Source organism: Ursus arctos, unplaced genomic scaffold, assembly GCF_023065955.2.
Source record: "Ursus arctos isolate Adak ecotype North America unplaced genomic scaffold, UrsArc2.0 scaffold_9, whole genome shotgun sequence".
Classification (NCBI taxonomy): domain Eukaryota; kingdom Metazoa; phylum Chordata; class Mammalia; order Carnivora; family Ursidae; genus Ursus; species Ursus arctos.
Window position 1 is genome coordinate 78,284,396 of NW_026623111.1, and position 17,721 is coordinate 78,302,116.

At 41.2% G+C, this 17,721-nt stretch overlaps 1 protein-coding gene across 3 annotated transcripts in view; it reads left to right on the forward strand.

Moving 5' to 3' along the window:
* The window catches only part of METAP1 (methionyl aminopeptidase 1), a 68,577-nt gene extending 50,872 nt beyond the window's left edge, over positions 1-17,705 (forward strand). Inside the window, exons 9-12 of one of the 3 annotated variants that reach the window (XM_026509679.4) lie at positions 3,272-3,415; positions 7,273-7,338; positions 11,908-12,094; positions 12,182-13,592. In XM_026509679.4, coding sequence (XP_026365464.1) covers positions 3,272-3,415; positions 7,273-7,338; positions 11,908-12,071 — 374 coding nt within the window. In that variant the 3' untranslated portion in view covers positions 12,072-12,094; positions 12,182-13,592. Of the gene's footprint in view, positions 1-3,271; positions 3,416-7,272; positions 7,339-11,907; positions 13,593-14,941 lie in introns of those variants that run through there. The other 2 variants (XM_048211748.2, XM_026509678.4) reach the window with 2 other exon arrangements.
* Positions 17,706-17,721: the final 16 nt, after the last annotated feature.

The following is a 17,721-nucleotide window of genomic DNA, read 5'->3' on the forward strand; positions in this document are numbered from 1 at the left end:
GCGTGTATAGGAATGTATAGTTCTTGACTGCGGTTTGCTGCTTGTTAATTCTTTCATAAGTATGATGTTCTCATTATAAAAAAACAAGATGCCAGATGATGAGAGAAAAAGGAATGATCTTTATACTTACCTCTCCTCTTTCCTTTTTATATCTTTTTTCCCCTACTTTTTAACATTTACATTTTTTCTACTTTCAGCATTTAGTTTTTTTCTCCCCTGTGCATTAACAGACAGACAGACACACAGCACATATACCTGTACGTATGTGTTTAGTTAGGGTAAATGGAGTTATAATATTGTTAGTATTCTCCAATTTGGTACTTTCTCAGTAGGATCTTTATGATTTTTCCAAATTAGCGTGTGCATCTGCGTGCATAGGTCTACCCCCTTCTTTTAATGGCTACATGTTATATTCCACTGTACAAAAATTTCTACAGCTATTCCCTTACTAGAATTTGGTGTTTTCCAGGTGTCTTGCTATTATAGTGAATAATAACTTTTTTTTTTTTTTTGGTAAATAATACCTTTGAGTAGAAATGTATTTCTGTAGGATTTTACTCAGGCTGTCTTTGTCCATACAGATAGCTCATACAGTTTGTTTGTTTTTTTTTTTTTTTTTAATACTGTCTTATGAGGAGAGAGAAGGAATGGCTAGCAGAATGTTATAAAAGGACAGTTTGAGTGCAAACAACTTTTTCAGTTGAAACCCACATTTTAGCTGTGTTGTTCAGTATATTATCTGAACCCGCCTCCCCCTTCCCACACAATAAACCTGATATATCATCAACAAAGTATGGGACATGACCAGGTTCTTTGGCAAACACATAGTTATCTCTAATGAAGTAGATCTGTTATTTTTGTTTTGAGTCTGTTTTAACGTGCATGGGAGATGATGAGATCTTTACTAATAAAGTTGGAGGAATGATAAATGAAAACATGATATTCTCATGTATCAGTGTATGAGATTTCTTTTTACTTATTGTTGATGTTTTTAAAAATTTTTTAAAGATTTTATTTATTTATTTGTCAGAGAAAGAGCACAAGCAAGGAGAATGGCAGGCGGAGGGAGAAGCAGGCTCCCCGCTGAGTAAGGAGCCTGATGCGGGACTCGATCCCAAGACCCCAGGATCGCGACCTGAGCTGAAGGCAGACGCTCAGCTGACTGAGCCACTCAGGCATCCCTATTGTTGATTATTTAAAAACTAATATTCTTTAGTGTTTAGTTTCTCATTTGTGGAAGTTGTAGTTTAAAACAACTCTTAGGGTTTCTGCCAGATAATGTCTTCAATGCTTATGTCCTTTTTGCTTTTCTGTGAGTTGATTGAAATAACCAGACACCGAAAGTGTTGTTTTATGAAGACACAGGAATAAAACTTGCCAAGAACCTATCAGAAACCAAAGTCTTTGTAGCAGTAGCCAGGAAGGAACAAAAATTCTTAATCTCTGGAAAATGCTATTAATACCTTTGTGTGTATCATTCTTGCCCTTTATTTTCTATTAACTTGGCAGCTCAGTGTGGTTTAGCCAGTGGAGAGCTTGACCGTTGTGGAAATTATCCTAGAATAGGGCTTCTCAGCCTGAACATCATTGGCGTTTTGAGTCTGGGAATTCTTTGTTGTGGGGCCTGCCCTGTACCTTGTAGGGGGCTTAGCCACGTTCCTGGTCCTTCCCCACTAGATGCCAGTTGCACTGCGCTCCTCCTTGTGACAGCCAGAAACGTCTCCGGATTTTAATGAGGTGCATCCTTGGCATGAAAATTGCCTTGGATTTGAGAATTAGGGAGGAATCTTCTCTCTTTTACTCTCTCATTATTTTTGAACAGGGATTTTCTTTGTTGTAAATTGTGCAAAGTGGGTTAAAATTTTGCTTTCCTCCCCCACGACTGGGGCTGATAAGAAGTCTCAGATGGGAATACAAGCAAATCATTATGAAAGTCAGCATGGTTCCTCAAAATTATTAACATCCCACCCCCCCCCCCCAAAGTTAAGCTGGGACATATAGTTAGGAGTATATGTTAATTGAAATGGTTCCTGGACCTTTTTGCCCAGAGATTTGTTTGGCTGGAGAAGATACGTTGTACCTGAACCTGAGGTTGGAAGTCAGGTGGGCAGAGTAGGAAATTGTAGGGGGTCTGAGAACCCCCAGAACCATGGCTAGGTTCCCCAGGAGCCTGGCAGGGCCCAGCTCCTGGGGCCTCAGTGCCAGGGGAGCCATGACAAGAAAGAGAACCACTTCGTTGGTTTTGGTTTTTATAAAATGAAACAGTGGTAAAAGCTATGCAAATTAAGCAGAGCAGGAAGTATACAGTAAGAAGTATCTTTTTTTTGAAGAATTTATTTATTTGAGTGAGAGAGAGAGCATGGACGAGTAGGGAGGAGGGGCAGAGGGAGAGGGAGAAGCAGGCTCCCTGATGAGCAGGGAGCCAACGTGGGGCTCAATCCCAGAACCTGACCTGAGCTGAAGGCAGCCGCTTCACCACGAGCCACCCATGCGCCCCAAGAAGTATCTTTCTGTACCCTATCTCCAGGACTGTTCAGAGGCAACTCTGAATAATTTTAGGATCACTTTTATGGGGATAAAGAACCCCAGGGGAAGTAATTCTTTGAGAAGTTTATCAGATTGAAACCGAGGACAAGTCAAGTTACTTTCTGGACATTCCTTTTTCTCCCAGTGCGCTCTCTTCTCCTTACCTCTCTGTTCACTTTAAAAGATTACCACACTTGGGGTGCCTTAGTGGCTCAGTCTGTTAAGTATCCGATTCTTGATTTCGACTCAGGTCATGATCTCAGGTTAGTGGGATCCCCCACATTGGGCTCTGCACTGGGTGTGGAGCCTGCTTTAAGATTCTCTGTCTCCCTCTGCCTCCCCCCCCCGCCCCGCCGTGCACATGCTCTCTCTCAAAAAAAAAAGAGTAGCACACTTGACCTTAGAGAAGGAGAGGAAGAGATGCATGTTTTCCATTGTTTTGTTTATTCAAAAAACAAAAGGTACATCTCCCCAAAGCCTTAGTACTGCGCATGTGTCCTTTTCTACACCGAAGGATGGAGTACAGGTGCTCCTGGTTTGAATCTCAGCTTTGCCACTTACTGGCGTACAGCATCTCTGTCCCTTGGTGTCCTCATCTGAAAGTTTTGTACAGATCTGTTTACCTGTAGGCATACAACGGAGGCACATAAAGCATTTGGAAAGGTTCCTGGCACATAGATAGTAATTGCCCAGTAAATGTAAATTATTACTACTCTTTGTCATGAATCTTCTTTTTTCCTTTCAGTGAAACCTGGTGTTCGATACAGAGAATTGGGAAACATTATTCAGAAGCATGCCCAAGCAAATGGGTTTTCAGTTGTTCGAAGCTATTGTGGGCATGGAATCCACAAGCTTTTTCATACAGCCCCCAATGTACCCCATTATGCCAGTAAGTACTATCCAAAGATTTGGTCTTTGCTAGCCATTTATTTAATATTTATTCAAACATTTAACAGGACCTACCATTTTGTACTTACTAATCTATAAATTGTTATAATTGGACTGTCAGATGTATATTTGCTCATACACAATACACATTTGTGTCCTGCTCACGTAACAGTCCAGACCATGTTGTTTAGTTACTGTTGGGGGTGGTGGTAGGGCAGTTATTCTACGACGCAGCTTCTGTCAGCCTATACCTTTCAGGGTCACTTTCGGTTACTCTTCTAATGTATAGATCCTGGGAAGGATGAGGAGAGGCCTGAAGGGCTGTGTTTGGGAGGTTTTCATGAACCAGCCTGGAACTGGCATAAATCACTGACATTGACTTTTCACTGGCAGGAATGCAGTCACGTGGCTACACTAACTGCAAAGGAGGTCGGGAAGTGTGATCTAGCTGAGTACTCAGAAGAAAAGTAAACTAGTTTTGCTGAACAGCTAACGCCTCTGCCGTGGGTCTAGCTATCACTATTCTGATTCCATAAATGAGGTTGCTTGGGTTTGGTTTGATTTCGTAGTGCACGTCAGGTACAGGGGAATAGACAGAGTATCTTTCCTCATGTTGAGCGGTGTTTGATAGAATAACAAAGGAAGCGTGGGACAATTAATGTCTTCCAGAAACCTTTTCTCTTGGAGACCTAAGGCATGCAGGAATACGTCTGCTATTTAGTGCTAAAAAGGAAAGCTGCCCACACTAAGTGACCTAAGAAGGAATTTAACACGTATGTATGAGTTATTGCTATGTAGACACACATAGCTTCTTGTTCTTTGGTTTTCTCACCTTGAACAATGAAGTAGGGAATGGCGTCTCCCCTACAGGTGTTACTAGGAGTGAGGGAGAGAATACATGGAGAGCACCTAATGTTAACTTTTAGAATGACCATGATGATGACGATGATAATACATTATTTCATTTGATCATCACAACTCTGAATAATTTCTTAGCCTTATTTGTTTATTTATTTATGAAGTTCCACTGGGTGTGGAGCCTACCGTGGGCGTGAACTCACGAACCTGAGATCAAGAGTCAGATGCTTAACTAACTGAGCCACCCAGGCGCCCCTTTAGCCCTATTTTAAAGAGCAGATTGTGAAGAAAGAGAGAGAGAGGAAGGAAGGAAGGAGGGAGGAGGGAAGGAGGGAAGGGAAAGAGAGAAAGAATGATTGATTGATTGATTCTGTGCTTAGAGCAGTACTTGATTTACTCAGGTTCACACAGACTGGTAAATATATGCCAGGGCTAGGAGTGGTACCTGGGTTCTGTCTTCCTAAAGGCAGTCTTTATTTCTGTACTTTGTACTGCCTAGTGAGGACTAAGGCAGTTGGGTGTAGGTCCTGTGGGAGACATACGGAATGGTTGAAATTCTGGTTTGGGGGAGAAGATGACGAAGAAGAACATTCCAGGTGGAGGTTATCAATAGTAGATGCTTCAAGCTGAGACTGAATAGAGGCAAGTTAAGCTTGGGCTGAGATTTTGTATTAAAAACTAGCAGTAGGCAGTTCCAGACCAAGGATATTTGACTTCATCTGTAGGGATTTGCAGAAACATTTTTGAGCAGAAGAAGGACAAGGTGAAGTTGCTATTTCGGGAAGACAAGTTTGGCAGTGGTGTCTAGAATGTATTGCAGGTGTGAGCGAGTCAGGCTGGCCAGCCCGTTGCACAGTTGCTGCAGTTGAGGTGTGAGCTGGAAAATCCTAGGTGTCAGTAGTTGTGAAGAAAAGGGAAATGAGTGAGAAGCCTCTCAGCAGGAGAAGCTGGAGGAGTAGTTTAGAGCACAGCATTTGATATATTATCAACAAACATTTATTAGCAGACCACAGAGTTCTTATTTAAGCTGTGAATTGTACTTGAAATAAAAATTAGCAACAGAAAATAAGTTACTAACTTACTAATTCCTTCCTGGTAGGCCCTGTTATCACCTGATGTGCATTCCATTAACAGAATGGAAATAGCTAGTCCGATTACAGTGATAACCGTGTATGTTTGTGTATGCGTGTGTAAAAAGAGTGTGTGTAGGGGAAGGGGTAGAAAAAGTCCCTTTACTTACTGAATTGACATCTCAGGTTTAGATATGGATTATATAAAGAGAGACTGAAGAAGGTAGAATTTATGGGAGAAAGGGATATGGGTCGATGATGATAATGTCCATAAAACACATAAAACCATTTAATTAGGAATAAAAAACAATTTTGGAAAAAGAAGCAAGGACCAGGAATATACTTGTTCCATAAATTTGAGACATTTATGAAAAGTCCAGTATAAATTGGGTTTACGTAAATTAAAATACGTTCTGATCACTTTAGGGAAGTGTAAAAGGAAACTGCGGAGTCTTTGTACAGAAGAGACCTTTTGAAATGTAAATGATCCCTGCTTTGGCTTGTCCCTCCATATTCCTAGCCAGCTGAAGGTGGAACTAGGAAATTGTTGTGTAACTCCCCTCCACCCCTTCTATGTAAGAGAAGTCCTTGTTCCCTTAGAGTGATTCCCTTTTATTTAAGTCATCATGGTTGGGAAGTGACGATAATACCCTACACTTAGAAGGTTATTTTACAATAATTCTTTGAGGTAGATGGTCGAGCAGGTACAAATTTTTTAAAAAGTACATAGCATAGTGTCTGCAGTCGTGTAGTCAATCAGATAAGGTATATTTGCTGAGTGAGGTAGGTTGAGAAACTGAAACCATGAGTCAAGTTGAGTGGGAACTGTAACTTTTCTAGAATAATGAGTCAGTGGTGGAAACAGGAGTGAAACTAGAGTTCTCTGTATCAGCACTGTCCGCTGGTAATATGTTATGAGGCACATATGTAATTTAAAAATTTCTTGTGGTCGTATTCAAAAGGAAAAAGAAATAGGTGAAACTGATTTTAATGGTATATTTTATTTAATGCGTTGCATTCCCAGTGGCAGCATTTGAACATTTAGTCAATGTAAAAATGAGAAGTATCACATACTTTGTCTTTGAGATTGATTCATTGTTTACGCTTAGAGCGGATACCGTTGTGACTGGCCCCTTTGCAAGTGCTCAGTGGCTCCGTGCAGCCGGTGCTGCCGTGATGGCACAGCTCGGCTCCAGAGTCCTTTATCCTTTCTCTCTCTGACACCACACCGACACTCTTGACACTCTTGACACTCAAAAAATATACATATCCCCGGGGAATAGGACCAGTTCTTTAAACGTACTAAGTTGCAGGTCTTTGGGAAAGAAAGTTCATGGGATCAGAAATAGAAAGTCAGAATTGCTTCTTGCCTCTCAGATTTGTGACAATGTACAAACTTCAGGTTTAGAATCTGCAGGAAGTGTATTTACGGAAGATAGCGGAGAGCAGCACGATAGCTGTTCACAGGGAAAGATGTGGAGGTAGAAATGCGTGGGTGAGGTGAGACCATACCTAAGAAGAATGGTGGTTAGTAGATGCGGCCTGTGGACACCTGTCCCTCATCACCGAAGTCACGGTCGCGAAGAGCAGCAGGAAAGCCGGTGCCCTCGCCATCTGGTGGTCAGGCGGAGCAAATGCAGTCACTCGTTCACCGATATGCACATCCGTTCTTGTTTTTTGATTTGAACTTTAAACTGGTTCTCCATTTTTGTCTGAGATTGTCTCCAAAGGTCTGTCCCTCTTTTTACCTTCTAGCCTTTTTTTGGAGGACGGCAGGTCTGGATACTTGAATTCATAGTTGTGTTTTTCATGGTGGTCCTGAAAAATACTCTCACATTCGTGAACAATGTGTACTCGTGCCAGTGAGCTGTTCAACAGTACACTGTTGAATTTTTGCTGTGTTTTGAGAATTTTATTTCTTTAATTTCAGAAAATAAAGCAGTCGGAGTGATGAAGGCGGGCCACGTATTTACAATTGAGCCAATGATTTGTGAAGGTGAGAAAAAGGGATGCTGTAATGTTCTTTAATTGAATTTTTATTTACTTTTGGTTACTCACGATCAGATTAGTAGTCTGCTTTGTTTATTTTCTTTTTGGTTCATTTCTACTTCTTGTCCCATCTCAAACTCAGACCTCAGAATTGTAAGGGTTGGCAAGAAAGCAATATTTTCTGCCTGCTAATTCTGTCAGGAGATGCTGAGGTGCTTGAATCCTGGTCCCCCTCCATAAAAGATGCTGTCAGAGGGGGCACTGTTAATCTTGAGCCTCTGTCACGTGTTCCTGGCTTGGGGGCGGGCGGGGGGGCTCCGGGGGAGGGAAGAGATAGAGCTACTCACTTTGAGGCAGACACAGGTATGTGATTTAATTCTCCACAACTTAGGAGGCAGGTGCTGCCCCCATTATATAGAAGAGCAAACTGATTCCTGAAGAAGTTAAGTACCTTGTCCACAGTCACTGAGCTAGTTATGTGCCAGAGTTTGTCCAACTCTAAACTCAGGAGCTGTTCTGCCTCTTCATAGTGGAAGCACAGCCCAGACATAGTGCTGGCACATTTATGCCCTCACTGTCACTGCTCCCCGTGGCAGGCTTGTGGCCGTGGTGAAGACCCGGTGTCACGATTAGGCCTTCTCACCCAGATGCTCACATGTTCTCCCCACCTTTCTTCTTAGCCAGTTCTCTGTTGGCATTAGGGCATGCAGGGAGGTGATGGTAGTGGGGCTGGTGAGTCCTGGGGCCTCCCTGAAGGATACCTCCTTTCTGGATCCTTCCAGTCTTTTTATAACCTGACCTTGGGAGTGACATCCCATTACTTCTGCCAGATTGCAGTGACTTGGAAGCAAGTCACTAAATCCAGCCCCCAGGCTGCCTTATAACGTGATCCTTCGCTGCCTTTTCTGTAAGATGGAAATGACAGTCTTGAACCTGCCAACTCCCCAGGGCTGCAGTAAGGGTCGAGACGACTTACAGCAGCAAAAATACCTTGTGTGCTTTAAAGGGCTGGACAAATGTAAGGTATTGTTTTTGTCATCCTCGTGGAGGGAGAATCAAGTTCTGATCATGTGCAGCCAGTAGCAAGGGCAGTAAGTACATTAGCAGAGAAAGGCAAGAAGCTGGAGGGGGTGTTTTCATCATGGACCTGTTTTCATTAACCGGCACCTGGTTGGTGAGGCATATGTGGTATTTCCAGGTACAAGCAAATAACTCTCCAAGGAGCCCGGTCAGATATTCATCAGATTGTAATGCCCATACTTCAGTGTAGCTCGGCTAGGTTAAATCCTGCCGCTCGCCTGCAAAGTTTCAAATCCAAAGAGGAATTTGGATTTTCTCAGAATAATATCCGGATAGTTTGACTTGACATTAGAAAAAAACCTGTTTTAAGCAGATCACAGTAAAGTCAGAGAAGTATTATACCTTAAATGCAGTTGTGAAAAGGTTACTCATTACATCAAGAAATATCCAGTTACTCATCTTTATTTGTTTATTTAAAGGTTTTATTTATTTATTTGTCACACAGAGGGAGTACAAGCAGGGGGAGCAGCAGAGGGAGAAGCAGGCTCCTGCTGAGCAGGGAGCCTGATGCGGGGCTCAGTCCCAGGACCCTGGGATCGTGACCTGAGCTGAAGGAAGATGCTCAACCGACTGAGCCACCCAGGCACCCCAGTCACTTACCTTTAGATGTTTGACAAAGCATGAGTTAACTTTCCTCAAGCTACCTCGTATTTTTCTTTTTAGGCTGGGATTTAATATTGCAAAATAGGTCACTTCACTGCAGAGTTTATGTTCTGGGATTTTTCTGAGTCAGTGAGACCTAATCTTTGATAAAGGTTACTCAGAATGAAGAATGTATTGATTTTTTTGACATCTCATATGGAGACAAGAAAGTAAGTCTCTGTGAACAGTTTTATAGCAGTGTCCAGGATTGTAGAACTTTCTCATTTTACTTCTGCCTCCCCTCCCCCACTCTCCTTCTCTCTCTCTCTCTCTCTCTCTCTCTCTCTCTCTCTGTCTTTTTCATTGTCTTAGGGCTGTTTTCACTGTCCCTTTCTTTGCTTTCTCTAGTCTCAGCCCCTCCCTAACCTGTTTTGCCTAATTGTAATTTCTTAACTTCCCTCACCAATCCCTGTTTCTTTCTCTTAGCCCCTTCTTCTGGTTACAGGGGTGCGTGGTCCACAGAAATTGCACAGTATCATCTGTTCATCTGTTCTCACAGTCTGTGTGCTTGCCATTTAAAAATAATATCAGGAATTAAATGCTGTAATAAAAGTGTAAAAAGATTATTTTCCTTCACAATACACTTTGGCTGCATTTAAGTCAGATGCCAAAGTTATATCAGGAAAGAGCTAAATTCAGGGGCGCCTGGGTGGCACAGCGGTTAAGCGTCTGCCTTCAGCTCAGGGCGTGATCCCGGCGTTCTGGGATCGAGCCCCACATCAGGCTACTCCGCTGGGAGCCTGCTTCTTCCTCTCCCACTCCCCCTGCTTGTGTTCCCTCTCTCGCTGGCTGTCTCCATCTCTGTCGAATAAATAAATAAAATCTTTAAAAAAAAAAAAAGGAAAGAGCTCAATTCATTAATTCAATTTTTAACTCATAGTTCTGTAATGAGTGATATCAGTGTGTTTTCTAAAATGAAACTCAATGCCTTTATTTTGGAAATACCATCTTGATTTGATATTTGGGAGGTATAAAAAATGTGAAATTATAACACACCCCAGGAAATTTAAAATAAAATATCATCATTACGTCATTGGACTAAAGACCAAAATGAAGTTGGAAAGACTAAAACAGTTGAAGTATAAATAGGAATCTTTTATTATTATTATTTTTGCCATCATTATTACTGAAGTATAATTGACATACAATGCTGTATTAGTTTCAGGTGTCCAGTAACCATACTGATTGGACAGTACTGTATATTACTCAGGGCTCATCCTGATAAGTGGAGTCACCATCTGTCACCATACAGCACTACAGTATTACTGACTATACGCCCCATGCTGTACTTTTCATCTCTGTGATTTACGTATTTTATAACTGGAAGTTTGTACTTCTTAATTCCCATTTATCTATTTCACACACACACATGCCCGCCCACGCGTGCCCCACCATGCATCTCCCCTCTGGCAACCACCAGTTTGTTCTCTGTATTTAAGAGTCTGCTTGATTGATTATTCATTTGTTTTGTTTTTTAGGTTTCACATATAAGTGAAATCATAGGGTTTATTCTCTATTTATTTCACCTAGCATAATACCCTCTAGGTCTGTCCATGTTGTGGCAGATGGCACAATCTCATCCTTTTTTATGGCCAAGTAGTATTCCATTGTGTATGTCTGCCAGACCTTCTCATCCGTTCATCTATCAGTGGACACTAGAGTTGCCTTCATATCTTGGCTACATGCTGCAGAAACGTAGGGGGGTATATGTGTTTTTGAATTAGTGGTTTTGTTTCTTTGGATACATACTTAGTAGTGGAATTACTGGATTGTGTAGTAATTCTGTTTTTAATTTTTTGAGGAGCCTCCACACTGGTTTTCACAGAGGCTGCACCAGTTTGCACTCCCACCAGCAGTCCGTAAGGGTTCCCTTTTCCCTCTTTCCTCACCAACATGTGTTACTCTCTTTTTGATTTTAGCCATTCTGACAGGTGTGAGATGTTTTCTCTTGTAGATTTGATTTGCATTTCCCTGATTATTAGTGATTTGAGCATCTTTCCATGTGTCTTTTGGCTGTTTGTATATCTTCTTTGGAAAAATGTCTATTCATGTCTTCTGCCCATTTTTAATTGGATTATTTGTGTGGGTTTTGTGTTTGTTTTTTTGGTTTTTGGTTGTTTTTTTTTTTTTGGTGTTGAGGTATATAAATTCTTTATGTATTTTGGATATCAACCTCTTATTGGATATATCATTTGCAAATATCTTCTCCCATTCAGTAGGTTACTTTTCTGTTTTGTTGATGGTGTCTTTTGCTGTGTAAAAAGTTTTTTATTTTGGTGTAGCCCCGATAGTTTATTTATTTATTTAATCTGTTTATTGGGGGGTGGCGGGGAGAGGAGCAGAGGGAGAAGGAGAATCTCAAGCAGACTACATGTTCCGCGCGGAGTCCTTGGCGGGGCCCAGTCTCACGACCTTGAGATCATGACCTGAGCCGAAACCAAGAGTCGGATGCTTAGCCAACTGAGCCACCCAGGGACCCCTAGTAGTTTTTTTTTTTTTTTTGCTTTTGTTTCTCTTGCCTAAAGAGACAGATTCATAAATATGTTGATGAGGCTGATAGTCTAAGATTACTGCCTGTGTTTTCTTTAAGGAGTTCCATGGTTTCAGGTCTTACATTCAAGTCTTTAATTCACTTTTAGCTTATTTCTGTGTGTGGTGTCAAGAACATGGTCCAGTTTCATTCTTTTGCATGTAGCTGTCCACCATTTGTAAGTAGGAGTCTTAATAGTGAATTTTCTAATTGTTTCTGTGATATCCGAGGATATAGGAGTACCTGCAAATACACTTACCTAGAGAGTTTGTTTAGAAATCTGAGCAGTAGAATTAAGCAATTGTTCTTGTTTGTTTGTTTAAGGCGGATGGCAGGATGAAACCTGGCCAGATGGTTGGACCGCGGTGACGAGAGACGGCAAGCGGTCTGCTCAGTTCGAGCACACCCTGCTGGTCACGGACACTGGCTGTGAAATCCTGACGCGGCGACTCGACAGCACGCGGCCTCACTTCATGTCCCAAGTTTAATTTCTCCGAGATGGCGCGTCTCGGTAATACCTTCTGGCTGTCCTATGCATTCTATAGAGAGTACAGAACGGAAGAGGAGATTTTTATTCCTTGTTTTGTTTTGACTATAGATAAGGAAGGACTACGGCATTGGATGTGTGTCTCTAGAACTTGTCTCGGGTCTGAGGAAGCTGAGAAGAGTAAAGGAAACATTCTCAACTCTTTTCAGTGCTCCCCTCTCCCTCCAGAAATCTCTGCACCCCTGTTTTCTCACTTGGCCTTTGAGCACTTTTTTCTTAAACCTGCTTCTAGTTGCTTTTATCACTGCCACAACTGGGCCAGCAAGAGCCAGCTGCTCTCCAGGTGAATGTGGAAGATGAGAATCCTTGAAACTTTAGCAACATGTGTTGTTCCAGATTTTTTTTATTATATATGTATGGAAATATATATGTATACATTTTAAATTCCAAGTATGTGATTACCGAACACTATATGACCTGGGTTTGTGTTGATTCTGCTCTGACAGGGTTATATGCTGTCGTAAATGGACCCGTAGTTTGCAGTGACTTATTTCCCAGTTGGGAGTTGGCCTCCCTCCTTCCCCATGCTGATTATTTACCCTCGTAATTGTGTGTAAGGAAGCACTCGGTCAGTGAGACTTTCTTTCTAATGTGGACTCTGTCAGTGTATGGATGTGGCAAAATTCACTTTGGAAAAGAGTTGTCAGGTTTTAAAAAATCTAGTTTATGGCAAAAATAGCCATGCTTCAAATGGTAACTGGCTGTCACAGAGCATGAGAATTTTGTAATATGTTGCTATTTCAGACCTCTTGTTTGGTCGAAATGGGAGGGAGAAAGCTCCCTTTCTTGCCCTCTGTTTTATTTCAAGGGCACACCTTGGAGATATTCAGAGAAGGGCGAAGGTTGCACTGTGGAGGTTGATGGGAAGAGACAGTTCTGAAATCTCTTGAGCAGCGAGCAGAATAAGTCTGGTGGGCTTTTAGCTTCTGACATTTAGTAAACCTGGTAGTGATGAAAAGGGAACTTCTTTCGAGACTGGACTGTTCCCTCGCAGTAGAGATACAGCTGTCCTTGGGTGTCGAAAACACGCTTTACCTTCACATAGTTGGGAACCTCATTAGAAATGACCTCAGCTGCCCACTGTCTGTGTTCCTTTCAGTAGTTCAAGTCCAATGGGAGTGCGTCAGTGAACACATATCAGATCGAAGGTACTGTCATTGGAGTGTACTTGATCGCTGGGTATCTGGTAACTTTCTTGTAAGATAATTTGATACCACTGACACGTTAATACGAGAACATCTTTCCCAGAGTGCCTCAGACCTTTATTGCTTTAAAAGAATTATGATAATGTTTTCATTACTTTTATTATTTTAATGATTTAGTGCAGTGACTGAATCTGGTATAGACTTTTGGGGGTATGTGTGTGAAGTTTTTTATCAAACTGTAATATTTGTGAATGGAATGCCTTGCAATATGAATGTTAATATAATGTGTAAAGGGAGATTAAAAGTTTGAATGATTATCCCGCCGTGTAGTCGTTCACTTTGCTGCATTTGTCTGGGATTTCTGAGGGCAGTGGTGGGAATAGGGTGGCTGATTTCATCATCTCAAATAGACTCATGACCATTTGAGTAAAAAGAGTTTTTCGAGTCTAATGACTCTGTAGAAATTCCAGTGTTGTGTTTGGTTCAGCAGAGTCGAGATACCAGCAGCATTTGAGTGGAAGCCATATTTGGAGAGCTAATTTTAAGATAGAACGCTGAATATTTAGAGAGGCATTTTACGTACTGGTTGCGGAATTAACAGTGAAGGCTTCTTTGATGTCTGTCATTAGAAAATAAGCTGAAGGGAAAAAAAAGTCTTGATGGGATAGTATTTTTGTAAAAAGATAAACCAACACATTGGTGATGATGCTTTTCTCGCTTTGGGAGATTTCAAAACAATATGGGCTCGAGTCTAAATGTAAATATCTAATTTCAGATGTTTATTAGATTTAGATGAAAACCTTAAGTATCATTCTGCCAACTTTTCAAAATAAGTTGAAGGTATATTAAGTTTTCATTTTTTGTGTTAACTTTTAAAATAATACATATATTTTTTTCCTGCTACTCCTCCATCCCCCTTGGAATTAAAATTTAGACGCAGGGAAACATGTTTGCCTTTTATCTTCATTTTATATCTTTTGCTGATAAAATGGATTAAGGTACATTAGAACCCATTCACTGACCCTTTTATACCGCTTGCCACAGGTCAAAATTAATAGGAGAAGGGTTAGGAATTTGTTTGGCATCGTAACTTGATTCCTTTGTCCTGAAACCACTTCTGGCTTTTCTGTTTGGTGAAAAATGACAGCCTGGTGCTTCACTTGGCTAAGGCCCCCAAATCACCCTCACGGTATCTGTTAGCTGTTTCTTCTTAAAATTTTTTTTTTACTTCCAACTTTTTATTTTGAAAATTTTCAGATTTATAGAAAAGTTCAAAGTATAGTATAATGAAATAATCCTAAATCCTTTCCCTGGCTTCAGCACCTGTTACTTTGCCGGATCTCTCTCACGAGGCACTTCCGTTTGGAAAGCAGTGGCTCCTACCTCGCTCATTACTATCGGAGCCTTTCATAAGCACATTTCCTACCTGATCGTAATACAATTACCACATTCCAGGAATTTAGCAGCGATAAGGATTACCTAACGTATAGTATACATTCAAATGTGAATCTCAATTTTTCCCAAATGTTCTTTAAAGCTTTTCTACTTTTGTAAAAATCCAGGATCCAAACCCATGGCACTTGGTTGTCCTGTATCTCTAGTGTTCTTTATTCTTGAACAAGCCTACCTTTTTAAATAATTTTTTATTTTTATCATTTATTTCTAGAGGGAGCGTGTGTGTGCAGGGATGGAGGAGGCAGAGGGAGAGAAACTCAGACGCCATGCTGAGCTCAGCATCTGACTTGGGGCTCGATCCCAGGACCCTGAGATCATGACCTGACCTGAAATCAAGAGTCGGCCACCTAACCGACTGAGCCACTCAGGTGCCTCAGACCTACCTTTTTTGATGTTTGCTTAAGAAGCAAGCCAGTTAGCTTGTGGAATTCTATATTTCTCTTTCTCATGAGTAGGTTCAGGATAAATGTTTTGGCAGAAGAGTCCATTGATGGTATGCAGTGTGTCTCATTCATGGTGTCACATCACATCATGAGACAGTGTTATTGTCACATTGCCAATATAAGTTTGGCACTTGCCTTGTTACGTTGATGGCTGCAAATGGAGATTTTCTAATTTTGGCATTCCATCTACATTTATTTATACATCATTTATTAGCTGGCACTCCTAACAAAGAAGCATTTTTCCCCCTCTACCCACTGATTTTTGAGTATACATGTGAGCTCATGAATTCATAAAATTCTACTTAATTACTGTAATTGTTCCAACTTTGGCCAGCAGAAGCACCTTGCAGCTCACCCATGCGTCATCTTGACCTGTGCCCATCAGTCTTTGAGCACTTTCTTGCTTTTTGCCATAGTAAGATGGAGGTGTATCATCTAGTTTTCTTGTCCCGCAGTGGGACAGGCTGTTTCTTCAAGGAGCCCTAGTTTCTTTTCATGGGGACTGGTATTTGGAAATCAAGATCTGGGTACTACTGGGTGTCATTGTTTCCAGTCACTTTCAGGGAACAGAGCCAGGAATTGTATTTTTTATAAATTGTGAGTTCATTCTGATACTTGCAAATCTAACACTAATCTTCCTCACCTTTTCCTGTTTCATATTCGTATCTGCTTTATCCCACGGTGAGAACTTTGGTTCTGAATAACATTAATATTTACGTATTTGCTGGATTCTATAAGACACGTCGAATTTAGAATTACTATATCAAAATCACTACCAACAATGAACTTAAGTGTAAAATTTGCAATTTTTATTCTTGGAACATGACTCGCTGTGGGAGCACAGAGTATTGGTTTAAAAATTACGTGAAGCAGTTTTGTTCCTACTGTATTCTAAATTTCATAAACCGAGCTACTTTTTAACAATGATTACAGCGAATGTTGGGGGCAAAACCTACCGTAGGAGGAGTGGGGATGATATTTTAGTGGTCTGGGAGTTAGAAATATTGCAGCTGTTTGAGACAGTGTGATAAGATTCTGTCTGCAGCTGGTATTTGACTTCTGCCAAGCGCTCCAGCTACAAGAGGAGCAAATCCCACCATGTTATGTGGGTGTGTGGCCCCTTTTCCAGTAGAGAAGAACATCTGGACATAATGCTTTAGGAACAAATTGTTTCACAATGTCGGCTACATTATGCTAATATCCTAAAGGCTTTTAAAGTGTTGTTTCATTTTAATAATGAACGTGCAAGAAGAGGTTCGCTTAGCAGCACAGGCTCTGTGCATGGGATTGCCTGGCTCTCCCGTGTTTGAACTCTGAGGAGCCAGCAACCTTTGGTGGCAGCCTTCCCCTTTACCTCTTCTTCCTTTCAGTGCTAAGGATGAAAAAGAATAGTGGTTTGTATTTGGTTATTTTGAGAAAAAGGAAGGAGGAATAAGGTGGCCTTGGCTACCTGTTACCGTCTGCTTTTTATTTTGGGGACTGTGGATGAGCAAACAGAGCTGCCCATCCATGGCGATTCTGTGGTTATATTAAAAAAATGTGTTAACATTGGTATATCTTATTCAAATGTGCCGGAAAGTCAATAAGTGGAACACTTGAGGAAGGGCTTCCTGGAAAGTTATCAGTAATATGTTTGTTATAGCTCAAAGTATTTTAATAATTTTTTATGGGTGTTTAATCTTTTTGCCATTGTAAAGTTTTTAAGAGAGTAATTGCTTACATCTCCTGGGCGCTTAGCCCTTTTACTGTTACCCCAGCCACTTCGTCCCACTCCCAAGAACAAACATGCGAACACTTTCCCAAACCTGTAGGTCCATCTGTACTTTGGTGTCATGAGAAGAGCACAAGACCAACAGTCAGGACCCCAGGGCTCTGATTGCTCCAGTTTTTTACGTGGTTGCGTGACTAGCACAGATCACTGTACTTGACTCTCTGGAGCCCCCCTGTTTGTGGGGTGATAGCGTAACTTAGGAACTGTTTTAGTCTATGGATAATGTGACTATAAAACAAATCTGCATTATTTCAGTAGTTGGGCCGGGGGTCAACAGAAAACTCAGGCTAGATTTAAAACCTCGTTAGTAAATCTGAGCCCTGAGTGATTCTGAGGAAACAAAATAGCCAAGGATAAGAACGTCTAGTATGAAGATGTGTGTTAGGGACCGAGAGCAGCAGATCTGGTTAGCTGCTTGTCTTGCCTCGGATAGCCTGGGTTTGGTCGTCAAGGACGTTCGAGTCCATTCTGAACTGGAGGGGGTTCTCTGGTGGATTAGCACTCCTTTCTTGAAAAGAACATGTGCAAAATTTATCTCACCACAAGGAGTTCTGGTATGATGTCCACTTCGATAAACACCAGTCCGCTTAAAAGCCATCCCACCTGCTTTGTGCCCATAAAGGAAAGTTCCACCAAAGGAATTTGTATAATGGAGGACTTTGTATGTCCCTGTTCACTTTGTTTCTTTAAAGACACAATTCCCTTAGTTCCTTGCATTTATTATCTAAGTATCTCTTTAAATATAATTAATGTTTTCCAAACGTGTTTGTGGTATAC